Source organism: Silurus aristotelis, assembly GCF_946808225.1.
Source record: "Silurus aristotelis genome assembly, chromosome: 19".
NCBI lineage: Eukaryota > Metazoa > Chordata > Actinopteri > Siluriformes > Siluridae > Silurus > Silurus aristotelis.
In genome coordinates, this window is record NC_139592.1 from 1886007 (window position 1) to 1913375 (window position 27369).

The 27369-nt window shown below is 40.7% G+C and overlaps 1 protein-coding gene and 2 long non-coding RNA genes across 4 annotated transcripts; 2 read left to right on the forward strand and 1 right to left on the reverse strand.

Annotated features, from left to right (window-relative positions):
- The first annotated feature begins 76 nt into the window (after positions 1–76).
- LOC310714842 (death-inducer obliterator 1) lies at positions 77–27201 on the forward strand. 2 transcript variants are annotated; one of them, XM_083520803.1, is made up of 15 exons: positions 77–214; positions 724–1381; positions 4403–4718; positions 4891–5172; positions 5480–5654; positions 16490–16916; positions 17005–17164; positions 17622–17705; positions 17793–17918; positions 19473–19608; positions 19728–20214; positions 20291–20444; positions 21804–21893; positions 21994–22189; positions 22285–27201. In XM_083520803.1, exons 2-15 carry the CDS (start codon positions 744–746, stop codon positions 26475–26477), a joined length of 7464 nt encoding a protein of 2487 aa, XP_083376929.1. In that variant the 5' UTR covers positions 77–214; positions 724–743; the 3' UTR covers positions 26478–27201. The 2 variants fall into 2 exon arrangements, with proteins under 2 accessions (XP_083376929.1, XP_083376930.1); XM_083520804.1 differs by having other exon boundaries at positions 85–214; positions 727–1381.
- LOC310714961 lies at positions 5923–7293 on the reverse strand. The gene is made up of 2 exons (XR_014530192.1): positions 6883–7293; positions 5923–6811 (listed from the first exon to the last, which is right to left on the reverse strand). It is a non-coding gene; the product is annotated as an uncharacterized lncRNA (long non-coding RNA).
- Positions 9662–14725, forward strand: LOC310714972. Its single transcript, XR_014530203.1, has 2 exons — positions 9662–10106; positions 10180–14725. It is a non-coding gene; the product is annotated as an uncharacterized lncRNA (long non-coding RNA).
- Positions 27202–27369: the final 168 nt, after the last annotated feature.

A 27369-nucleotide genomic window follows, 5' to 3' on the forward strand; every position in this document is an offset into this window, starting at 1 on the left:
AGGCACTTGTAGTCGGGAAGCTTGACACCTTAGGCCACGCCCCTTCTGTGGCGGACAAAATGGACGCGCGTGTGGGGGTTCGGTGGCACCGTGTTAAAATGTCGGTGTAGATTCGGACCGAGGTTTCGGCGTGTGTACCTGAGAACGGAATAAAGCCCGGATGCTACACATGACGCTGTTGTGCGATTTGGAATCCCGGAGAAGCAGTTTGAAGGTGATAATCCTTATTAGAATCGGGTTAGCATGTTAGCACTGTTTTCGGTCACGCGATAACTTTGTGGCAAAATAAATTAGCTAGCTCGGTAGCCGTTAGCTAGCATCCGGTGTGTGAAATCAGTGTAAACAAATAACAAACGCAGCAAGCGTGTTGCGTTTTCGTTTTTTGTGGCATCGACAGGCCATAGACCACGCCCCCTTATTGTAACCGCCATATAGGCCACACACAGGCCGCGCCCCTTTTTACTATGACTTCACAAAATGTCGCCACGTTTACTTTCACGTTGTTTGGCAGACGCATTTATGCAGGGTCTTGCTCAAGGGTCCAGCAGTGGTCGCTTGTTGGTAGCTTGGATTTGAACCTGACCTTTGGAACAAAGGACACGCCTCCTTTAGAGTAATCACCGGGAACAAAAGGCCACGCCCCTTTACTTTAGCTGTCACAAGGGCTACACCTACTTCACGACATATAAGTCCTGATCTTGCCTGTATGTTCATTCTGTGCAGTAGAGACAGAGAAGCAGCAGATGGACGACTCGTCCCCCACAGAAGCCACCAAAAGATGGGGCTTCCGCAGGAGCACCATCGCTAGACGTGAATTCATCGAAGAAATTGGCAACCTGGACCTCGTTACGTTGACGCCGCGTCGGACCGCACGCCAGCCCAAGGGCAAAGCACGGGGTCGCGGACGCGCCAAACAGTTAAACGAAACCACACCAACTCCCCCCAAAAGGACACGAGCAGGCAGAGGAGCGATCCAGGTGAAGGACGTAGATCCTGAATCGGATGACATCGTAGCGGCGCCCCGTCAGCCGCACGAACCTCAGAAAGCCGCCTTCGAGGCATCGGATCAAGACAGCGATGAGCTTACTCTCCGTGAGCTACAAGAGCGAGCCCGGAGGCGACGGAAATCGGAGGAGATCCAACAACAGAGCGCAGAACTGAACGACGAAGGGTCTCGTGAGAACGTGCAAGCAGATCAAGACATCTCTTCACTCGCCGACCAATCAGGGATAACCGGAGCCCGGAAATCAGCTCCAGGGGGTCGGCACGAGGGAAAAGTGGAACCGGAGGAGCGAAACGACGCAGGAGAATCTTCAAGCATCGACGAATACAGTGACCCTGAAGCCATCTACTGCATTTGTCAACAGAAGCACAATAACAGGCAAGTAGCATGTAGAAGCACGATTTTCCTTTGTAGAACTTCGTAAATTCTGTAACTTCTGTCAAGCTGCTTTGGGACGACGTCCATCGTGAAACGCGCTATAGAAATCAACTCGGAACTTCGGACCTGAAATCTGATTCTAATCCCAGTTTTAGTACCATCGGCTTTGAATCCCCCATCCAATAAAAAAAATAAATAAATGAATAATAGTTTGCCTACTGGCAACTTTCTTGCAATTTTAAAAGAATTTCTCGAAATTCCGAACTTTTCTCGCAATTCAGACTTTATTTTCCACGATTCCGATTTTATATCTAGCAAGTACATTTTTTTTCCCTTTTCTTTTCATTCTGACTTTATTTCTTGGAATTCCGACGGCGACCCCCCCCCCCCCCCACCACACAATTTTGACTATTTCTCAAGATTCCATCATTTTTCCCGCCAATTCGTACTTTATTTCTCGTAATTCTACCTTCTCTTCACGAATCCTTCTTTCGTCTCGCAATTCCTGCTTTACACAGTGACAATAAAATGGACTCCGATCAATAGATCGATCTGAAACCAGTGGATAAAAACATTGTTTTAGTCACGATTTTACAAACCAAGAGATCTTTTCATTCCTAGAAGAATCACGTGGTAGATGTACACTGCTCAAAAACACAAGCTACACACTCAGCAGCTTTTCTAAGGTCAGGGGAAATTTGGGTTTCGATCAGGATGATGGAGAGCGTCGTCAAGGTAATTTGGTTTGTAAATGGAGGTTTGACTGATCTCTTTTTTTAAAGAGTGAGGTGGAGACTGTGTGTAACCAGCTGCCAGGTCAGAAGATAAAGGGTTCTTTTCTAACGTTCCTCTCTAACGTTGGGGAGACTTTTACTGTAACTTCACAACCTTTCAAAGTCAAATATCTTTTTATTGGCCTACATTCAGTGAAATCAGTCGATCGTTTTAATTTACGAGGATAAAAACGTAACTGGTCAATCACGCAGCGAGTCACCAATCGGAATCGAGCGTGAACTCGCCACAACACACGTGACCTCATTTACGTGATTTATTTTGAAGAAGGGTTTAGGTCGTAATAAATCATAGTACTTTGGAAACTTCAGAACATTTGAAGGCAAAAACGTTTGTACTTTTACTCAAGTGAAAGTTTAAAGGGACACTTTTACTGGATCTACTTTATCTCTACTACATGCTTGTGTACTTCGTCCACCACTAACTTACAATCTCTCCTTTTCATTTCGGTTTACATTTTTTGCTGCGTAACAATAAAAAGTTTGTGTATATATAATGTTTAGGCGTCTCTGATTTATAGTGTACTGTAGAACCACCACTTGTTAAAGTATTCTGAATTAAAGTAATATTAATCACCTCAGAGTGACCAGGGAAAGATCTGTATTACTGAATCATACCACCAACCAACTTCCAAAATTAACCGTCTCATAATCAACCTTTACCTCATTAACATCTTCCTCACTAACCTTCTAATCTCCAACCTCTTCCTCACTAACCTTCTAATCACCAACCTTTTCCTCACTAACCTTCTAATCACCAACCTCTTACTCATTAACCTTCTAATCACCAACCTCTTACTCATTAACCTTCTAATTACCAACCTCCTCATCATTAACCTTCTAATCACCAACATTTACCTCATTAACCTCCGCCTCATCACCAACCTCCTCCTGATTAAACTTCTAATCATGATCCTCCTCCTCATTAACCTCCTCACCAATATTTACCTCATTAACCTCTGCCTCATCACCAACCTCTTCCTTACTAGCCTTCTAATCACCAACCTTTAACTCATTAACCTCTGCGTCATCACCAACCTCCTCCTCATTAACCTCCTCATCATTTACCTCATTAACCTCCGCCTCATCACCAACCTCTTCCTTACTAGCCTTCTAATCACCAACCTTTAACTCATTAACCTCTGCGTCATCACCAACCTCCTCCTCATTAACCTTCTCATCATTTACCTCATTAACCTCCGCCTCATCACCAACCTCTTCCTCACTAATCTTCTAATCACCAACCTCCCCCTCATTAACCCATTAACATTCTAATCACCAACCTCCTCATCATTTACCTTCTAATCACCAACATTTACCTCATTAACCTCCGCCTCATCACCAACCTCTTCCTCACTAACCTTCTAATCACCAACCTCTTTCTCACGAACCTTCTAATCACCAACCTTTACCTCATTAACCTCCGCGTCATCACAACCTCCTCCTCATTAACCTCCTCATCAACATTTACCTCATTAACCTCCGCCTGATCACCAACCTCTTCTTCACTAACCTTCTAATCATCAACCTCTTCCTCACTAATCTTCAAATCACCAACCTCTTCCTCATTAACCCATTAACCTTCTAATCACCAACCTCATCATTAACCTTCTAATTACCAATCTTTACCCCATTAACCTCCGTCTCATCACCAACCTCCTCACCAACATTTGCCTCATTAACATGTTCATCATTAACCACCTCCTCATTAACTTCCTTATCACAACTTTTACCTCATAACATCTTCCTCATCACCAACCTCCTCCTAATTAACCTTCTCATTACTAACCTTTACATCATTAATCTTCTCTTCATTAATGTTCTGATCACTAACCTTTACCTTAATAACCGTATAAATTGCTCTACCTGTAATGTACACAGTGTTATCCTTTTAAAATATTCTACTGATACATGTTTATAACTAAGAGCTCATTAACATCTTCCTCATCACCAACCGTTTCCACATTATCCTTCTCATTATCTACCTTTTCTTCATTGACCTTCTCATTAACCCCCTTCTCACTAAAATTCTTATTACCCGAGTCCAAATTTACACCAACTTTGATTTTATCTGTAGATCATTCCAGGTTAGTTGTCAGTAGATTAGTATTCAGCAACCCTCAGTGTTTTTGCATCAGATATTTATATTCGTCATTTCTGAAACCGTTGACGTGTACTCTTATTAAACACGTGTTTAACACTCCTCAAAACGCCGATCTTCTTCCGCCAGGTTCATGATCCGCTGTGACCGGTGTCACGAGTGGTTCCATGGTGACTGTGTAGGCATCAGTCAGTCTCGTGGTTGTCTCCTGGAGAAGAACGGAGAGGATTACATCTGTCCTTCTTGCTCTCCTTGCCAAAGTCCTATCGGGTTCCTGAATCAGCAGCAGCAGCCGGTGCTTTGTAAAGTTCTGAGCTCCTCGTCCGAGAGCCTGCTCACCTCCTCGGCCGGAGAAGAACGACCCAACGAGGACGACGGTGTTAAAGGGAAGATCAGGAAGTCAAGCTCTCGCGGCACAAAGACAAGAATCAAGATCTTCCGACCGGTAACAAGCGACCCTCCTTCTTGATCTGTTATTTATTGTCCTTCAAAATGTTCCGTCCGATCTCAGGAGGATTTAAATCTTCTAATAAGCAATCTTCTAAAATGTTTTATTTTCCTGCTGTTTTTGACCCGGTTTTATGGTCCTGTGATCTGAGTTCTGAGTATTATCTCAGGTGGAGACACTCGAAGCCACTTCCAAACTTGAAGAGCGAGCCGTAGTGAGGGAACAGGATGTGACAGAAGAAACGGTGGAGGACCTGGTGGAAAAGGAGAAGGAGAAGGCCACTGCTCCTCAGTGTATCGGTCCGGGCTGTAGTAACGATGCTCTGCCCGAATCGGTGTACTGCGGCCATCAGTGCATCATCCGTCATGCTGCCGTTGCCATGCACGGCCTCTCAGAGCCCAAAGCTCAACCTGAGATTAAAAACAAACCTGCGGTTAAACCCACGCTTAAGGTAAATACACACTGACGCCCCTTTATATACACCTGCAATGTACACAGTGTCTCTTTTACAAATATTAATAAAAAATATTTTTCCGGTACGGAGCGAGTATCCACAGTGACACTGCGCTAACTCTAGTCTCTCTCTTTTTTTTTTTTTTTTATAGCCCTGGAATTGTTGTGTATGTTTTAAATTTAATAATAATAATAAAAGCCTACTGTGTGTGTGTGTGTGTGTGTGTGTGTGTGTGCTTGAACTCAAATAAATAGCTGTTTTCATATGATTTTTCTTTTATTTATTTATTTTTTTTTTTTTTTAGATCCAAAATCTGGGAAAGCTCTTCAAGAAGAAACCTTCAGAGAAGCCTGATGAGGACAGCAGAAGTAAGAAGATGGGATCTGCCCCCGCTGCCTCTTTCACCCCTGACCCTGTTCACAAAGCAATGGGGGAGCAGCAACCTGCAGCAATCGCTTCATCACTGTTTTACAAAGCCAGTATGTATCACACAGGGGGTGTACAGCATTACACAGGCAATTCTCTCTCACACACACACACACACACACACACACACACACACACACAAGCTGAGCTGGTTTCCTCTGCATATGTGCAATACAGCACACTACGATATTCCTAAAAGGTAAGTAAACTCAATGTTGGGGTGAGTATTCTAAACCTCAAACGAACAAATAAAGATTAATCACAACACAATGGACAACCAGGTGTAATTGTAGTGCAGGAGAAAATGTTAATTCCCCCCCCCCCGGATGTCCCTGCACATCTTGCTGCCCTAGCGTGCAATCAAGCATATTAATGGTTCAATGTATAGTTTAGGTGTCTAAAGAATGAAAACAAGACCCACTGTTCTAAAATAATCCAACTGCACTTTCTTCCCTTCAATCTATATTAAAAACACTGCTTCTCCTATCACCCAAACACACAACGATATTCGCTTGCTTTATATGACATTTTATTACATTTGTTTTTTTACCATTACAAGCCCTTAAGGCCCGTCACCATATTTACACCATCACGTCGAAATGTTTCAAGATGGCAAAGGAAGATCTTTAGACAAGATAAATGAAGCAATAATGTTAAACGCCTGTCCCATATCTATAGGACATTTCAAAATGGATGATGTAGAAAAAAGCATTCAAATTATTATCTTAGCAGGAAACTGATTCTCAGGCCTTTTCCAACCTTCACCTGTATTTCGTATAGGAAATCAGAATGCATTCAAAAATATGCACAAATTAAGAGCCTCTGTGAATGATTGACAGGTAAGTAGAGTTAAACTCTCCAGCATTACCGTGTCCCCTTGAAAGCCCCACCTCCTTCACCCAGTTTCTCACTAGTAAAACGTTCAAACCGCAGACCAAGAGAGACTGTTTCATCTCCTGTGGAACCATTTCATAGTGTTCTACAAGATGCATGATATACATAAATGTCCAATCACTAGAGAGCATCATGACGCCATGTGTAGCCTGGGATACACAAGGAGTTCAAAATACTTTATTGATCCCATTGGAAAATTGTTGGCTCACAGTTGCTCACAATAAAGTTAGAGCAGACCTGGGCATTCCTGTCCGGCCCGCGGTATGTCAGTCATAAACACAAATTAACAAGTATTTATGCTGTGCATGCAATACAACTGTGTTGCTTTTACTTTAAAAAACTGTGGCGTATTATTTACGTCATTGCTTATCAAAATATATAATTTACTGCTTTTTACAATGGGAGAAAATTAATATTGAGCAGAATTAATTTCACGTTATCATTGGTTCGGCCCTCCAACACAGTTCAGATTTTTCATGTGGCCCCCTATAGAAATGAATTGCCCAGCCCTGACATAGAGTGAAAAGAAATTGTAATATGTATAACTTAATACAAGGTGCTATCAAAGTTCAAAGAGTAGCTCTGTTTACAAGAATCCATCTATCTACGTTTACACGCCATCACCTTTAAAATAGTCCCCTTGCACAGCAACGCAGCGCTCCTGCCACGTGTCAACCACTTCCTGTGATTCATGCTAGATCCTCCACAATAGTGTCAAAACGGCGAGCTTTGAGCCGGTCGGTGCTCCCTGTGACTGTGCCTGTTACAAAACAAGCCTCTACAGAAAGTCAGAATACTATGATAGACAAGTTATTGTACATGTAACATTATTGTTATTATTGCACTGAAATTATTGCTTATAATTGCCCAAGAAAATGTGGCATGAACTTTAACAATATATAGATCAGTTATATCTATAAATTGCACACTTTTTTTATGGAAAGGAAATAGGGATTGTCTATCACCCACATTAAAACAAACTAAACACAGATACTACGAAAGTGTTTGTCGTTTGCACGGTTTTTGTTCTTTGAATCGTTCTATACACTCCTGCAAACCTCTTCGTCCTTCATGGTAGAGCTCCAGTTTAGCCTCAAATGGGTTGTCCATCATGTCACTTCTTGCATTTCTCGTTTCCTACGTTTGCTTTTTCCACACTCTTACTTTTGATTTTCATCTATTTTCCCGGGCGTACGCTGTGTGGAGTACAGACGAGCAGCATGCTCACTGCATTAGGGATATCATTTCTCACATTCCACCAAACATATCGGGAGTTGGAATGATTGGCATCCCCACGTGGTTAATGCTAAACGTGCTCTGATTCAGACAAACTAGCTTTGGCGTACAAACGCTAAATTGTGCTGCGCTCGAAAAGGTCACACTTTCGCAACCTCGTGGTTCAAAGAATTGTTGATACTTCAAGAATGCGGAATGTGTAGCTACTATTCAGATCTTTTTATTTTGGTAATAGTTTGGTTTAGCTGTTTGACTGATACTTGATACCAAGTGCCAATACCTATGTGACCAAAGTGTGGTGGATGTTTCCAGATACTAGCCAAACGAATCCACACACACACACACACACACACACACACACACACACACACACACACACACACACCTGAGAAACACCCAGTCAAAAGAAGGTGCCACACATGCTGTTTATAAAACAGTCAATTCACCTTCTGATTATTACAGTGCAGTTCCATGCATTTATTCATGCATAGGGATAATTCAGAATAGGGGGGTCTACCTCCTAGCATGCTTCTGTCAGAAAACTATCACCCAAGGTCAGGGCTGAGGTGGCAACTCACGCTGCTGACCCACCATACACATTTATGAAATCTTCAGGGTCTTTCCTAATGGGAAAAACTTGAAGATCTTTTAGTGAAACCATGTACAATTCCTTATCCGTGTAAAAATCTGTTTTTGGAGGAATGGAGTGAAACTAGGGCGCTATGAATAACCGTGAAGAACCCCCCCAAGGATGGATGCTCTCACCTGGTATAAAATTTTTTTTTAAGAATAACTGTTTACTAGAAAGTACTTTATTTACGTTTCCAACTACCTTCAAAATAGTCCCCTTACACAGCAATACCACCCCCCCACCCCCGATCCTGCCCCTTCTGGAATGTGTCCTGGTAGTTTTCTTTTCAAGGCTCATCATTTTCGGGAAGAGGTTGAAGTCCTTTGGAGCCAAACCTGGCGAGTAGGGTGGGTGCGGAAGTGAGAGAATTCCATCAAGAATCTCGTATATGTGAGAAGAGCTCTGTGATGGGCCGAGCACGTGGTCAGAATCGCACCCAGTTTGGTACACTGACAAGTCATTGCTCCTTGTGACTGTGCGTGCAGGATTGTGCTGCCATCTGTTGGTGTGCTACAAAACTGCTCTCGAAACATTTTGATACCACCTCGTATGTCCAAGGTTGCGAGGGATCCTGCAGCACACAAAAAACGAGCAGAGGAAATCAGTGGAGAAACACCGGTGAAGAATCATGCAGTGAAGGAAAACTAGATGATGCGCCTTGGGAGTCTGTGACAGGGGGCAGGTAGAAACATTTGGTGCATATACATTCAGTACATTCATGATGCAAGTGGTCAAAATAGTTTAGAACTGAAACTGTTTATAGGAAATAACACAGGAAGTCTGCAAAGGTCAAAACGAATACAAGGGTACTTCTATAAAACCCCAGAACAGATCGTCATATAATGAAAACTTCTATACATTACATACATGCATACATACATGAGATGTGCCTCTGCATTAAGGTTTGATGATAAACTGGTGCAGCAGCGACGAATTAAACAATAAAAACGCAAGAAAGGAGAAAATTCTTACCTTCTGTGGACACCCATAATGTGGTTTTTCTCCAAACTGTTGCTACAAAGTTTGAAGCACACAATCGCATATGTACGCATGAAGGATTCCCAATTATTCTGATTTAACACCCTCAAACACATTTCCATCCTGATAATGCTCCTGTACACAAAGCGAGCTCCAGGAAGACATGGTGGTTGGAGTGGAAGAACCTCAATGTCCTGCACTGAGCCTTGACCTCCCTCCTCAACCCATATGGGAGAAACCGGAACAGGAGCATCCTCACATGCTCCAACATCAAAGTGTTATTTTACTAATGCTCTTGGAAAGCCTTCCATGAAGAGTGTAGCGTAAATCTGGAGTGAGATGTTAAACAAGTTTGTATTGGTCAGGGGTCTACAAAAGTTTGTAGTGGTATACTTATATACGCACATATATAAAGTTGGATTAGATCATTGTACATAGATTGAAGGTAAAGCCAAGGAAGAGAGACATTGCAGTTGTTCTCAGAGCTGCTTAATGTGATGACTATTACTACATAATTGACCTATAAGCGAGTGAAGCTACAGAAGTGAGACGTACGCGATTAGACGTTGACGGTAGAAAATAACATTACGACTAAATGTAAAGTAATTGGGTGCAGTCATTAATTTGATCACAAGCACAAATCCATTGAGGGATTTTTTTTTTTCACACTACAGCTGATTATAATTGACTCTATGCACGGCTCATCATTTAAATTGACATTTCGATTCAATCTTATGGCTGAATTTTCTGTAAAACCTAAATATTTGTAGGGTGGTGAAATTCCAGGAATTTTCAAGACTGGAAACTTTTCATGGGAATTAACTGGGCTGAATTTGCAGGTGAGACCATAACAAGGAACTTTAATGTAGTAAAAATAAAAAAAATCTTAACAAATAAATCTCTGATTTACCAATTTCCATCTACCAAATTTATCAATTTCAGTTGGATTTCTACCTGCACATTCATCAATCACATGCACACTTCTTGCCGGGCTAATGAGGCCACGCCCCCTACAGTTTATACAGATATACTTTGGCAAGAAAACAATTTTGTGGTTTCAACAAAAGGTGATAAGGTCAATACGAGTGTGTGTGTGTGGGGGGGGGGGGGGGGGAGTTCTGGGCCAAAAGCACCACATGAAACCCACCAGGTGGCTCCAGGAAACATTGAAACCTTCATAATCCTTTTGTCATGATCTTTCAGAAAACATTAGGTTTATTTTCGGTGTAAATGGAGCACTTTGGAGCGTATCGTCTCAGATCATTCGTAGCCAGAAATGCACATTTTAGTACGTTTTTGTAAAAGATTAAACTTATCAACACACGATTGTTCAAACTCAATTAACAATTGGGATTGAGTGGAAAATGAATAACTGTCAATCATGTCTATGTTTTCAGTCCCAGCAGTAAACTAATGCAAGATGATCTTGCGGGTCCAAGCACCTCTTCCAAAACCAGCCTTGCTTCACCTCTACCCCAAGACCCCTCTCCATTTCCATGTTCATGATGATGGCCTCTTGCTTTAGACCTTTTTTAATTACATCTCCACAGCACCACACACTCAAGAGTGTATTATTTGACTTACTATGTGACTTACATATGACTTACTACTTAGTTTACATCACTAAACCGGCACCCCATGGAACACCAGAACCTTCTTTACATTCAGAGGATGTCAAGGTTCTTTCATACCTTTGTTCCCCCTACTCCTCCTTCTCAGATAACACCTATTTGCAAGTTTTTCAACACACACACACACACACACACACACACACACACACACACACACACACACACACACACACACACACACACAGCAGCCTGCGATCAGTCCAACCCTGAAATATGGTCTTTTCACAAGCTTTCATTAAAATACAGTAGTCATTTGGGCTTTCATGTTCTCCAGACTTCTTTAGAGCTCTAGGTCTTTCCAGATGAAGATTCATTATAAAACACACACACACACACACACACACACACACACACACACACACACACACACACACACACACACACACACACAGCTTGACTTTGACTTTTTTTTCCCCATCTTGCTTGGATATTAGCATGGTGGCTTTATGTAAATCTCAAACACTACTAGGTTGCAGGTTTGACAAAGAGCTTTTCTGGTCAGATGACCTTCATGATGGCTTTGATGTAAATGCAACATCATTACGGTACCTCTCAGGGAACTGGTAGCTCTGAGGTTATAAAGTTGGACTTCTGATCATGAGTTCAAATTCGAAAACTGACAAGCTACCAGTGCTGGGCCCCTGACCCTCAGGTGCTTCGGGGTATAAATAAGAACCATTTCCATCGATTACTTTGTTGAAGAGGAATTGTTTTGCTCTAAATATCAGTTTGAAACAAGATCCTACACGGTGTGAGGGAACGACTTCCCACAACACAAACGCACCCTAATTATTACTTCATTAGTTATTGCAGTTTTGTGTAGCAGGCTTTTAAATCTGGAATCGTCAAGTTACTACTCGTCTTCTCAAGATGCCTAAAACCTTGGACAGCTCAGTTTTCCACAGTCATATTCACACGTACACAAACCTTTTTAATAACGCAAAGATACATAAAACGACTCGCACACGGCACAAGGTCGGACGTTTTCCGAAACGCGGTAGCAGATAGATCTGGTTTCAGATATCTCAGATCCTCCATCCCTCCACTCACCACAATTCACACTACCACACAAATGTGACGTTTCTAATACGTCGCTTTTAAAACGGCGTACGCCAAAAACAAAAGCATGCTTCATGCTAAAGAAAACCGAGCAAAAGAAACACGGCTCAAAAATGATCCATGATATCGAAAGGCCATTTTATGTTCACGTTTAAACCCCACACTCATGGAAAGCCAGTTTATTAGGTACACCTACTTCCTACTTTGTCGCTCTCAACAGCACAGTGGATTGAATGGATTCGCTCTGGATTTTTCTGGAACTCAGCGTCCAGCTAAATGGTTTAAGAGTGGCGCACAAACGTCACTGATTACCCACTGGGTGGAACTCTAAGATCATCTGATGACTTCCTGGAGAAAGCAGGAAAAAACGTGGAATTCTGGAGGCGTTCGACGGGGAAATGGCAAAGGATTGCTGCTCGTCCAGGCAAAGGCTGGAATCAGCCAAACACATTTTTTGTATTTATTTATTCAAAGCGTACACTAGAGAAATGCTTCCAATGTCACCCTGAAACGTTCACCCCTGTCAATATATGTTTTAACACCCAGACGTGTCTGTTAAAAGCATGTAAATCTGCAGGTCATTATATCTTTTCAGCAAGTTCTCCGTGCGCTGTTTATTCCATCAGGGCGTCGTGTTTATCACAGGGCTCCAAAACCAGCTTCTGGAGTCCATATTATAGCAGCTCCTGCCACACCAAGTGCAACTCCAGAGCTGATTCTGAGTACCACCAGTTCTGTAGCTCACTACTCCCCTCTAGTGGTGGTTATTTCTTTTTTCTGGTTTGACCTTTTTGGATTTTCATTGAATATTTTTCCAGTACATTTTTATGAAAACTATGGAACATGATTTAGTTACTTATCATATTTGTAATCAGTGGTTAAGGCTTTAGACTTGGGAACAGAAGGTCATGAGGTCAAATCTCACTGTTGGGCCCATGAGCAAGGCTCCTAACCCTCAATTGCTCCATTGTAAAACTGTAATCGACTTCTAACTAATAATTGTGAGCCTCTCTGGATAAGAGCATCTGTTAAATGCTGTCAATGTCCACTTTATAAACAACCCTTCACAATTTCCTTTTGGACAGGGTAGAACCTTCTAGAAAGCCCTTCAATATCTAAGGAATGTTCAGGAAAACAGGAACAGGAATTAAAGTCAGGCTTAATGAAGAGCTTGGATCCGTTACTGCTGTTCGTTTAAGGAACAATTGCATGTTGGTTTTGTAGTGAAGGTACAGCTGTTGCTGATTGTTGAGCCTGAAGCTGCTGTTGAAATTCACTGATTTGGAATCAATTTTCTTTTTCTTTCAGTACAGATCTTTTGCAAATTTAACCATTGGGATATTTTAAATATATTTATTTTGACATCATTTATTAGGAAAACTATTTGTTTCTACCACCTCAGTTTTTAGATTTAGTTCAGTTTAAAGTATTAGATATTTGACAACACTGACAGAATCTTTTGCGACACGTTACAGTTTGATGCTAATGAACATGTTCTCCAGACTTCAGGAGAGCGCTAGGCCATGCAAACTGATGAAGAATCATTTCAGAACAAACACACGGCTTGACATCAGATCCCATACTTGTTTTATTTATGTTTTTCGTGGTGGCCTTGTGTAAATCTCAAACACTTTTAGCTCCCATGTCAATGTTGACAATCACAATAGCTTTAAGATACCAGTAACATCATCACCGCGCCTCCAAGGGAAGTGGTAGCGCAACGGTTATTAAGTTGGACTTCTGATCATGAGTCTGATCAAATCTAAAAAATGCTAAGCAACCAGTGCTGGGCCCTTGAGCAAGGCCCTTAACCCTCAACTACTCCATTGTACAGATGAGAATTGTAAGTCAGTCTGGATACGGGCATCTGCAAAAATGGTATAAATGTTCGGCACTACACTAATCTGGATGAATTTTCTAAAAGCATTTAAAAAAATTTTTGACGTTATTGTTTTCGACACACGGAAACGTCTGAAAACATTCACGTCCCGCTACAGCGCATGAGTCATTTCCGCCTCGCGTCGATTTAATTTTCGGCTGTTTGAAATCTCTGAATTGGTCACATGATCAAAAATCTTCTTTTTTGAAAGCCTTTATTTTTACAGTCTACACTGCGATGCGAAAACGCGTTTTATTGAATTAAATGTATCAATTTTGAAGAGCATTTTTTCAAAAAGCAACGTTGTCCTTGGCTGAAAACCCGGTGTGGACGGAAGGAGAAAACAGAGAGAAAAATAGGCTTTTTCAAACTAAAAATCTTTTCATATGGCCGAAGTCTCCTCAACGATGACTTTGTTAACGAGGAATGATCATGGAATTGAGATCTAAACCATGTTGTGAGATTTTTGTTGACTCCTGTTTGATGCTACACTGTGTGAAGAAACAACTTTTTCCAAAGCACAAACTTAAACTGACTTCATGAGTTATTACTGTTTGGTGTAGCAGGCTTTTAAATCTGAAATGGTCAAATTCTTGTTTAAGATTCTTAAAATCACTGGTCATGTTCAAAAAACGTTTTCAATAATGAAAAATTCATCTAACGAGCATGAACAGATTGTAGACAAGGCATTCTGATGCTAACGAACTTGAGCACCCGTCATCCTAGTGTGTGAACATTTAATCTGTTTTTACAGTTATTTTAACATAAAAATAATAATAATAATAATAATAATAATAAAATCATAAATTACGATTATATTAACGATTATACCTCCAGTTATCAGCTCATGATTGCTGTTCTGATTTATTTCTTCTTTGCCTTTTAAATCGAACCATCAATTAAATATTTTTTTATCGTTAAACCCGTAATTATACACTAATTATACACTAGTTATTATTAGTACACACTCATCTTGTAGGTCATGTGTTAATCGTCCTCTAATCTTCACCGGGGTTCGTTTTCTGACCTCAGAGTTACACACTTTTTTGTTTCTCGAAGTATTAATGGTGAAAGAAAAAAACAATTCCAAATTCCATTAATTTGACATTCAATTATAAATCGACTTTTGTTTCTATACAGATTTTAGAGGTCTGATTATCGCCGTTGTTGGTAGACAAGCCAACTGTAGACTTTGTTGTCAAGTGGTCCGATCAGATGATCCAATGCTGATGTAGATCAGATTGACTCCTTAAATGATAAAGGGTGTGATTTAATCATTTCATCTCTGTAGTTTGCGCTTTAATTACTCTCTGAAACACAGATCCAGGAATCATTTGTTTTTTCATTCACGTTAATGGGATTTGGCAGACGCCACAAAGTGCTTTGAAGTCTCCATCGAATCCATTCTGACGCTGGTTCATTAGGACTCACACTTGAAATACTATCACTGTAAAACTTTGTTAGGAGAGAAGAGAGATAGAGCAGTGAGGCTTTTGAATTGAAGTGGCTGAAGAGTTTGTTGGAAGACTCCGTTCCAGAACAGTCTTGAAGTTTGTCTCCATGGTGAGACAAACCAGATGAGTAGATGATGGAGGGGGTGTGGTGCAGTGCTGGGTGAGATAAGAACTTTGGGGAGAGGAGTGCTGGTCTATTTTAGGCTTTGTTGGCAAGCACGAGTGTGGAGAACCTTAGAAGGTACAAAACTATAAGATACAATATATGGCTAATAGTATTGGGACAAGCCATGTGTGGTTCTTTTTCAACCTGTTACCACAAAGTTGGAGACACAATTGTATCAGACATCTATGGATGCTGCGCTTCGATTGAACTAGGAGACCCAAACCTGTTCCAGCATGACACCACTCCTGTGCACGAAGCCTGGATGAATGTGAACACTGACTGCACCCGAGGCCTTTTCATCTCACCTACATCACTACCTGACTTTACTAACACACATCCCTGTTTCTTTCAAATAAATATATACAAGTACTGATAACAGGTTTTGTAAAAAAAATTAAAAAATAAATAAGTTAGAAATTATATATATATATTTATTTATTTATATATTTATTATTTTTATTCTGAAAACTGACTCTAACTCATGTTGACCAATGTCTAATGACCTCAAAGGAGCAAACAGCTATTAAATGTGGTAATTTACAGCATTTGAAAGACAGAGGAAATTTTAATTATCTCATTAATACATTCGATAAGAGATACTTTCCAATAAGAGTCAGTCAACATTAATCCCAGGCAAATAGATCTGTTTGGACAATGTTTTTCATATTTGTATATCTCGTATATGATTGTACAGTGTATGTCTATAAACTGCATCAGGTTCTTGGTTCTAAACATCTGGACGCACTAAACACAAACACAGACATGCACATTGTATAACTGACCTGTATAAAGTGTGTATTATCTTGTCAAATGTGGTCATTTTTTATTTTGTGTGCAGGTAGTTGTAAATAAATGCTCAGTTAATACACATTACAGCCTAAATGTTTCCGGAAAGTGATCTCCCACAACCTCGTGCAGGTGGAAGTGTCATCATTTATCATCCCGTTTGCTCTGTTTTAGCCTCAACTAAACCCGAAAAGGAGGCTGAAGAAAGCGAGCCAGATAAAACACCAGTGACTACTCAGCCTGAGTCTCCGGATCCGTCTGCTCCTTCGGAGGCCTCTGCTGCCGAAAAAGTCGCTGAGAAACCAGCCTCCTCATCTCCACCACTCAAAAGACCTGCCTCTAATCCCCTCCCGAGCCGAGCCAAGAAAACCATGCCGGGTTCCCCACGTTTATCTGCAACTCGCCAGCTCCTGAACGAGGCTATGCAATGCCAGTCTCAAGAGGCTTCTAGCAAACCCCAGAGCTCAAACCCCACCACAGAGGTTCGAGTCCTGCCCGTCACTCCTGCTCCTGTTCCTCCACCCAGACCTCTCCAAGCTCATCCGAACATGCAGATGAGACAGAACATCAGGCGCTCTCTCGCCGACACCTTGCTGAAAAGGTCAGAGGATTTACCTGTAGATAAGAAACCTGATTTGTCAATACATGGAATGAGTAGATTGATATCTGACCGTTTTGTTTATTATCAGGGTGAGCGCCAGTGACGATTTGGAGATCCCTGAGAGCGAAGTTGAAAAATTGGCTGTGAACATTGAGAGAGAGATGTTCAACATGTATTATACTACTGACAACAAGTACAAGACCAAATACAGATCTCTGATCTTGAGCTTGAAAGACTCCAAGAACAAGGTGTGTTTAATGACATGCTCAACAATCCACAATTATTTAGCAAAATCATATAAACAAATAATCAACCAAGATGTTTGCTTCTACTCTTTGGTATTATTCTGCTCCAGACTATGCATTTTTGCAAAATGTAGTTTTTATAAAATAAAAAACACGTTTTTAAAAACAGCATTTTCTTCTAAAAAATCTTTTTTTTTTTAAAAGTCGCTCGTCCACACTGCAACGTCCGAAAACGCTCACGTGTAAAATCAATATTTCGGATGTTAAATACGGTCCTAAAAATCTTCAGGGAAGTCTGCAGATTTGAGTGTGAAATTTTAAAATGAAATGTGTAGGTACCCTGTGTAGATCATTTGGAAGTTTGATGGCTGTATTTAAATCTGTGTGTATGTATGTATGTATGTATGTATGTATGTATGTATGTATGGAATATATATATAATATTAGTTTTTTTCTCCAGGTTCTTTTCTATGAAGTTGTTAAGGGACACATCACGCCATTTAAACTGACCCGTCTGAGCGATCAAGAGCTCCTGTCTGTTCAGGTACCACCAGTTCTGTTGGCGTCGTTGTAAATATGTCCAGCGTTTAAATACACAACAGCCAGATAGTATCCTTCTCTTTCTTTCTAGGAAAATACAGACAATCCTGTTGCTCAGAAGGAACACTCATCTCCTATGTGTGCAGACGTGGAGCAGCCTGTATCTGTGTCCAAGAACATAGCAGTCAAACCCGATAGCATGGCCACATTGTCAATGGTGAGTTGTCGGAAATTCTTTTTCACAATAATTTTTCCTTTGGTCAGCCTGGATTGTGATCAACTGGAAGCTCAGGTGAACATGCAGATAGTTTACGGTCAGTTGAATCAGCAACATACAGTAATTTCAGTTACAGGACTTTACGTAGTGTTATTTACCTCTACATCGGGCAGTAAAATCCTGTAAAAATCCTGTTAGCACACAATCAACGTCAATACTACCCAGCATTCCTGCCACTTCTGGAATGTGTCCTGGAAGTCTACTTTTCCAAGCTTGTCAAACACATTCTGCGATTTGCGCCGAATCTCCCCAACGGTGTCAAAACAGTGACCTTGCAGCTGGATTTTCATCTTCGGGAAGACGGAGAAGTCCACTCGGTTACAGGGTGCTCTAATTTGCTGTCTTGATGAAACGTGTACCATCCATCTGTGATGGTAACATGGCCAGACTAGCACCAGTCGCACAGCTCCCGATGTACACAAGAAGATGTCTCTTGTCACACTGACTTGTAAAGGTCGGTGCTCCCTGTGACTGTGCATAAGCCTTGTGCTGCCATCTGTTGGTGTGCTACAAAAAACTAGTCTGGAAACTTTTTTAACAGCACCTCATATTCAATGGACAAATAAAATTCACGTAAATAATTTAAAAAGAAATATTCAGAGTTGATTGACTGACTGCAAAATGCAATTGGTAATCAAAATATAGTGGAGTAAATAGTACATCTATTGAATCGTAAATGTAGTTGAGTGTTGAATGTAGCCATAAAATTGCTTATAATATTTAAAAATATCATTGTCATTATTTCCAGTTATATGGCAATGAACAGGCAGCCATTAGTGCTAGGAAGATCTCAAAATGTGGATCTCAAACTGTTCCACCATCAGACCTCGAACTAATAATAATCCCCTGCATCTCGCAATGGACTGCAATAGACCAGTGCCCAGATAACAAACCACATCGAATCAATCCAACTATAAACCAAAGACATTTCTTGAACTCCCGTTTCATATCCAGACACGACCAGACCATATATCATTTATACAAGGTTCCAGGCTCACCCATGCTTTCCTGCAAAACTGAGAAGAATCCCAAATATGAAATACAATTCAAAACAAGAGACATCTTTTCTACTCAGAAATCACATTTGTAGAAATCTTCCAAAATGTATCACCACAGAAAATCCTCGAATACTTACAGAACATTAAACTGAAGGACTCCATGTGACCACTGAACTCTGCTGAAGTCAAAATAAAATATTTCCTGTTGTGTTTCCTGGTGTGTTCCTGATTCTGAAATATATTCACTCATACATACCAAATTATAATCCCTCTGTCCAGAATCATTTGCGTTCCTTGGAGAGGAATTCAGTATACAGTAGTTTTCCATTAATATTTATGTACAGTGGTGCAAATTATGAAACTACAAACACTCTGGTTATTGTAACTGAGTATTTATTTTTCTCTCAGAAATTATATTTTATTAAGTACTTATTTGTACTTTTACTTGAGTATGCTTTTTCAGTACTAGTGTTTATGCATTGTTTTTCTCCTCTAGGAAGGGAAAATATCTCTTCCTCCGGCCAAACAGAAACCCTGCACTGCCGTCTCAGCCATCATCAGCACCATGCTGAAAGACACAACAGCAGAACACAAAGCTCATCTTTTTGACCTCAAATGCAGGATCTGTACGGGTACGTTTCCTTTTTCCACACCACTGACTTTGAAGGGTTTTCACAAACGCAAAAATAAAATTGAGGCGTTTCTGAAAACGAATGAGACTTTATTCATTTTTTTCTTTTTTGTATCGTAGGTCAGATTTCTGAGGACACGGACACCACGAAAAAAGAAGAGCCGAAGACCGAGCAGAAGGAAAAACTTTTATGTGCTATCGCTTTATCTGCTAAAACTCCTCCCGCTGCTGCACTCGGAGATGATTCCCTTGTTATTGAGTCTCCTGCTTCTCCAAACGCAGAAGAATGTAGCGTGGAGACACCTCAGAAAGAGTTTTCTCCGCCTGTAATTCCTGCGGTTTCCATAGTGACCATAACAAGAAAGGATCCACGGACGGCAGGATACCGGGCTGCACCTTCTGCTGCGATCGTGCCTGCTCATGTTCTTGTTCCAGACCCTCCAAAGAGTCTAACCATAATTTGTAGTGAGAAGGAGACCACAGATGAACCAAAAGCAGTCGAGCCACCGCCACCTCCGCCTCCACCACCCATGCCCAAATCCATTCTCATGAAGCCCTCAGCTCCATCAAACCCAATGTTCTACAGTTCACAAAGTACAACCACAAGGTAAGTGAGTAATAACCAACAGTAATTGATGATGTATCGCAGGATATCAATCTTTTTTTTGTATTTCTGTTTATAGATCGAGAACCTCTCATACCCCAGCAGACAAGAAGACAATTAACTTCCTTTCCAGACAAGATACCATATGGAAAGGCTTTCTCAACATGCAGCTGGTGGCCAAGTTTGTTACCAAAGGATGCATGATCTCAGGATCTGCAGAGGCTCTGAAAAAGGTCTCAGAATGTATTTTGGATATTTGACAGCCAGAGGTGGAGAAAGTAATCAAAGTCAAAGTTAATGATATTTCAATAATTTTTTTTTACATAAGTACAAGTTACAGGTCTGAAAATCCACTCAAGTGAAAAAAAAAGAAATAAAAAAGAAGCTGATTTAAAATTGATTTGACTTGTTTTAAGTTGGGGGGATTTATGATAATGAGAAAAATCGCAAAGGCAGATTAAGAATTCGTACAGCGAGCGCACGCATTGAACAGCTTTCCATTCGACGGAATTTCGCTTTCCCGGCTGGCTCTGCATCACTGGCGCCAGTCCCATCCGACTCCATCTTTCTTTCTTGTGAGCTTAGCACGTTCTCCACCCATCAGTGCAGTAGTTTCCGGGGTGCCATTTATTTTTTTCCCCCTTGCAATTATTTTTATTCATTATTTTAACTGATATGAATTAAAACGTAGTTTAGTACAAAACTTCAAACAAAACATACTTAAGCAAAATGACAGATTTTAACCACTAAATAGTAAAAGTACACAAAAATATACTACTCAATTACAGTAAAATTCATTACTTTCCACCTCTTATATTATTTTATTCTTGCTTTTACATCTAGGATCAGTAGACTAGTTTTTACATCACCAGAACTTTCTCCTGTCGTTATCTGTCAACAGCTAGAGAAAAATACGATCGACTTTCTGAAAACTTGTGTTTTTATGTGATATGACCATCACACCAATATGTAGTTCTCCTCCAAACCGTTGTCACAATTTCCTTTCGCTGTAACGAATCCCGGGCTCACACTGTGCGATCTTAGCCACGATTTGGTCGTCTAAAACAAAATTTTAGAAATCTTAAAAGATTTCTATAATCCGAAGCTAAAATCTGTAGTCTTTGATCTCCAGTTTGTTTTAAATCTAGTGGAAAGTCTGGAGTGTTACCACAAGGATATCGTGAAAGCCCGTCACAAAATAAAGTTCAGATTCAATTTCTCAAGATCCAAAAATCCGTCCCTATACACTACATTGGCAAAAGTTTGTGGAAGTGCTTTTTGAGCATCGCATTTCACATTTAGTCCCAATTCGCTATTAAAATTACCTCCACTCTTCTAGGAAGGTGTTCCACTAGATTTTGGAGGGTAAAAGGAACCAACACAATATTAGGCAGGTGGTCATAATGTTATTCCTGATCGGTGTGCATAATCTATGTTTATATTTATAAGGTTTGATTACTTGAATTCTGCATGAAAATGTAAAGTTTATACTCCAATGTCTGTAAATCTGATCATTTTTAGTAAAACTAAAGCTTTTGGTACTTTACAAATGGATCAACTAACATTTATATTTATTAAATGTTTTAACCTAGGACTTGCCAGATACTGTTCATATTGGTGGCCGTATTTCACCAGAAATAGTCTGGGAGTACGTTGAGAGAGTAAAGACGTCTTTAACAAAGGTAAATCCATCAGTTAACTTCAAATCATTTTCTGTCTCTAAATTGATAGTGCAATCTTATAAATTCACTTCATGTATTTGTGGTATTTTTTTTCCTACAGGAGCTGTGTTTAATTCGCTTTTATCCAGCATCTGATGAAGAAGAGGTTGCATATGTCTCCCTGTTCTCGTATTTTAACAGTCGCAAGAGATTTGGAGTGGTTTCCAATATTTGCAACAATATTAAAGATCTTTATCTGATTCCTTTATGTGCAAATGAGTCCATTCCCTCTGTACTGCTGCCAATAGAAGGCCCAGGTAATTATTGAAAAAAGTTATAAGCTGCTTTGTTGACAAATACGGCTGTGTATTTTTGTCCATAGTGTTTTTATTGAACTGATTTTGTCCTTTAGGACTTGAACAGGATCACCCGAATCTTCTGATCGGCCTGGCAGTTTGTCAGAAACTAAAGCGACCCGGAGCACAGACACACGACATCGACGAGAAAAGACCAAGAATTCAGATATCACAGGATCCTCAATCCATCATTAACCTCCCTACAAAATCTACCTTTCCTGATGCTGAACACGATGAACCTTATGACCCAGATATCGCAATCGGCATTACTCCAGGCAACTCTCAACCTGATCCATCATCATCCTTCTCAAACCCTTCATCAGTGCTTTCTAATTTTCATGCTCCTAAAACATCTACTATCTCAGATGTTGCCAAGATCACATCATTAAGTGCTCCACCAAATTCCAGTACCACTTCCACTACCACTACCACTACACCACTCCAGACTATTCTTGATACAATTTTTGGTAAAAAGACACACGCCCAAGATTTAGCAGGAAATACCAGCCAGGAAACACCTATAGCAGTTAAAGAACCAGCCATATCTTTCTTGACTGTAGACCCCATCGTTCAACAGTATCAGCAGACTTCGAAGGCTGCAGTGGAGAATGATGGTAATGATAGACCCTATGACCCTGAGGAAGAGTATGATCCAGCTTTAGGATATCAAAATCTTTTCCCCGTGAAACCACTAGAATTGTCAAAGCCTAATACTTCAACTGATGTTTCTAAAAGCATTGATGGTGTTGTTATTGATGATGATGATAGGCCCTATGATCCGGAAGAGGAATATAATTTGGGAAATAGAATTGATTCTGTCCATGCACGTAGTACCGCAAACCATTCCGTTGCTCAAGGAACCTCTGCAATAAAGGATGACGTAGCATATGATCCAGAGGATGACACAGTCTTTGAAGAGATGCAGAATTACCTTACAGATAAAAAACCCTCCACATCTGAATATGGACCATCAACAACCATGTCATTATCTGAGCAGCATAAAATGCTAGAAGACTTAAACCGGCAGATAGAGGAACAGAAACGCCAGCTTGAGGAGCAGGAAGAGGCTTTGCGTCTTCAGAGAGCGGCCGTCGGGGTATCCATGGCCCATTTTTCGGTCTCTGATGCTCTCATGTCGCCACCACCACGCTTCGGCAGGGAACCAGATGAGGAGATGGAAAAAACACTAACTGCGATAAATCTGAATAGAGATCCGAGGCAATATAGAAACTTAACATCAAATACTGTTAATCCAACGCTGACGGATCATACTGACAATGAAAATGAAAAAAGGGAATGTTCGAAAAGCAAGAACCCTTCAAAAGGTTTGCTAGAGCAAGAAAAAGATCAAGCTATGTCATTAGGTGAGGTAGATAACAAAATGTTAACCAGTACTGATACAACAGTGTTGCATTCTGTAAGGAATTCAGAAAAAAGTACACATCCTGGTCCACCTGAACTTCAAGAAAGTACCTCTTCATCGTCTGGTAACGAGAACATTCAGCGCTCCAATTCACCATCGAAAGATTCAGGCAAACCAAAACAAAGCCATACATCCAGGAGACAACATCACAGCCCTTCACAAAGACAATCGAGACACGAGCCGCGTAGGCCGTACCACGAGAAAAGAACTTCAGATCAGTCAAAAGATGATGGACACAGAAGAAGAAGTAGATGTCCTTCGGAAAGATCTTCCAGACGAAGCCGAAGTCGTAGTTGCAGGAACGAAAGAACGTCATCAAGGGAGAGAGAGCAGAACCTCCACATTAGTACATTTTCAAGACATGGTAGTAGGAGGGACAGATGGTATTCATCATCGAGAACACGTTCACCTCGGAGTAGGGCATCTTCAGAACCGGAGAATAATCAATCGAGTTTAAAAGAGAAATCGGCATCCAGGCAGAAGAATGAACCAAACTCTGCGATGACAGACACTGTAGCGTCTGAGCAACCTAAAAGTGAAAAGTCTCAAAATGAGGCTTTGGAGAGTGCAGAGCCAAAAGAAACCACGATACAGAAAGCTGCTCTTACAAAACCCGAAAGTGATCAGTCCCACCACAAAGAGCAAGCACCATCTGATAAAACTTGTTGTACTTTTTCTCAAAGGAAGCAAGTGAAGGTAGAACCAAATCAACTGCAGAATGAACGAACATTCAAGACAAATCCATTGCAAAGGGAAGAGTTTCACAAAAACAAGCCACAATTTGAGAAATTATCAATAGATCATGACCGGAACAATGAGCACTTTTACACCAGGCATCAGAGAGGTAATGTGTTAAATAATGATAAGACCATACATATTCAGTCATCAAGACAAGAGTTTAATCATCCTTCACAGAAGATGCCTAAAATAAAGAGCGATTTCCCAGAGCCGGTCAAGGATTTGCCAATGAGGCCACCACATTTGCGTGGACAAGATCGTGAAATGACGCCACTTCAAAATCAGAACACTAGTTTCTTGATAGATGGCACTTCAGACCCTCAAGATCTTCCATTGCAAGAGGCTCGTTCCATGGGAAGTGATGATTTGACACAGTTGGAAAACAATATTCACAGAAATAGCCCTCCCAGAGATCAGTTTAGACCAAGGACGCCTGAAGGTCAGTGGAGAGGCCCACAGCATAGATTGGGTGGTCTGAGAGGTCATACATCAATGCAGTCTAGGATTCCCAGAGCTCCACATCCTGAGCAGTTTGAAAACTGCAGACCAGCAGGGCCAAGAGGTCCAACACCAAGGATATTTGATGATTGTGGGCCATCTGAAGAATTTGGACCAATTGGTCCAACATCTGTATCTAGAATGTTTGAGGACTCTGGGAATCGAAACCTTAGGCCAAGGGGCCCAAGCCCAGGTTCCAGGATGCTTCAAGGAGCTTCGCCTCACCCTTTTGAACCTAAGGGACGGTTCCCAAGACCTGTAATGTTAGAGGGTTCTGGACCACTAAAGTTTAGGCCGAGAGATACATTCTTACACCCTGAGATGTTTGATGGTTCAGTTACTTTTGCAGGGTCACAGAGAAGAGACTTTGATCGTGGTGATCCTCATTTACAAGAGTTTGATGATTCATGGGAGTGCGATGCACCTCACCAACTTGACAGAGAAACATTTTCAGAATTTAGACGCCCTCGAGGACACGGTCCACCGCAACGGTTTCATGAAAATAGGCGTGACAGTAGAGGTACAGAGCAACCAGATTTTGATGACTCAAGATGCTATGATCTTACATTCGATACGGCAGAAATAGAGCATGAACCACTTCAGTATTTCGATGATCCAAGGGATTATGGTCCAAATTCTGCTAATGAAAGTAATCTACCTCCACAAGAACCAAGAGGTCACAGGTATCCCACTCCTCGTCCTATGCGAACCCGGATTCCAGCACGTGCTAGAAACTCTCTATCCAACAAACCTGAAAGACCTCGGGTTTCAAGAATGGAATTAAATGTTGAAAGATCTCAACAATTTGATGAATTTGGAGATTATGCAATAGAAAGGGAAACAGTTGAGCCACATTTTGCAAAGCCTGATATTTTTGAAGGCGACCGAGGTTGTGAACGAGCTGCTCAAATGAAAAGTCCATGCTTTAACCCACCTCCAAAACTCAGAGGTCCAAGAGCCCCATCCCCTAAATTTCACAACCAGAGGATGCTTCCTCCCCACACCATAGAGTTGCCTGAGGACAAAGTATGTTCTTATAATTTTTCATTGCCATCTAATTCCAGACCTCTAAGATCACAGGTGCCTAATGCAAGTGAGGTGCCAAACCCAATGCAATCACGGATACGGTTGGATGGACCAACCAAAGAGCCCGATATTCTCCCCTTGCGGCTGTCTGGCCCTTTGCTCCCAACACCTCCTGGTGGCCCAATAAGATTCCAGAGCCCTAGAATGCAGAGGCCCTGTCTTTACAACGAGAATAACCTGCCCCAGCGTCCTCCCACTAGAGGACACTTTGGTGTTCGTGGTAAAGGAGGTGTGAATCCCGGGCGCTTTGAAAATGATTTAAACACTCAAGATGGAGAAACCTTTCAGAGTCACTTTCAGGAAGGAGAAAAGGGAGAGTTTGTTGATGGGGAGGAAGAATACAGTAGTCTGGGTAATAGTCCATGGTGTCGAGGGGCAAGGAGGAGGAGTACCACTGTAAGAAGAGGTCATGGTAGTGAACAGCATAACAGAGAGGATACCGGTGAAAGAGGGATTGGCAGAGATGGGGCAATGAGCAGAGATGCATATAAAACCAGGCATTGATAAAATAGAGTCCCAGTCCAAAGTAATGCAGGTCGGTCACATTCATTGACCATACACAAGAAGGTTTATTTGGAACATAAAAGTCTAAAGAACAGTAACTGTTTGAAAGTACATGATTAAATGTTAAATGTTTTGTCAGAAAAGACATTTGTGGTAAAATCACATTAATAATTGCTTTAATTGACTTTTTTTTTTTACTTGGTTTATTAGAAATGAAAGGTTCCTGTATTTTGCAGATGTTGTCAACTTTTTTTATGTTGGACTAAAATTGTGTTTAAACAATCTGCAAGTTTAAGCAGTTAATTCCTTTTTGAGTTTTTGTTTGTAGCAACATCACTGCATCTTTTCTCTTTGGAAAAAAAAAACTCGTTTGTTTTTGAAGAATTATTTTAATGACAGTAAACACAGACTTTTCACTTGATTATATCTGTAAACAAACTGAAAACAGTGTGCATTTGTATATATGGATGTACAGGTTTGAGTTTCGTCAGTGTACAGATTTGTTAACGCATAAATCGGGGACTGTGTACGGCAAAGTTGAATTATGTCCTCAACAGTTGTAAATCCTGGTGTACATTTAGGTTCATAAGTATTTTATAAACTTTCCTACAAAAGCAGTTCAAGGCATAGTGTGAAATAATATCCCACAGGACGGATCTTCAGGCAGTATGTCTAGTGGCAAAGATTTCTTTAAAGAATAAAAATAAAGACGTGTTATTTTGTTTCACTTTGTATGTTTTTATGGATTTTTTTTTTTATCAAAATTTTAAATAAGCTATTTTTTATCTATTTATTTTACTTTAAGACTTGTTTACATGTAATGACCTGAAAGTAAAATTAGAACTGAAAGTTTATGTTTGGCAGTTTGGTTGGTCTGATTTACATTAAATTT

Excerpts from the sequence above, each read along its gene's own strand:
- LOC310714842 (XM_083520803.1), top strand. The coding sequence starts at position 744 with ATGGACGACTCGTCCCCCACAGAAGCCACCAAAAGATGGGGCTTCCGC. Across the intron at positions 19,609-19,727 it reads CAAATGCAGGATCTGTACGG|GTCAGATTTCTGAGGACACG; the intron begins GTACGTTTCCTT and ends TTTGTATCGTAG. Across the intron at positions 20,445-21,803 it reads CTGCAGAGGCTCTGAAAAAG|GACTTGCCAGATACTGTTCA; the intron begins GTCTCAGAATGT and ends GTTTTAACCTAG.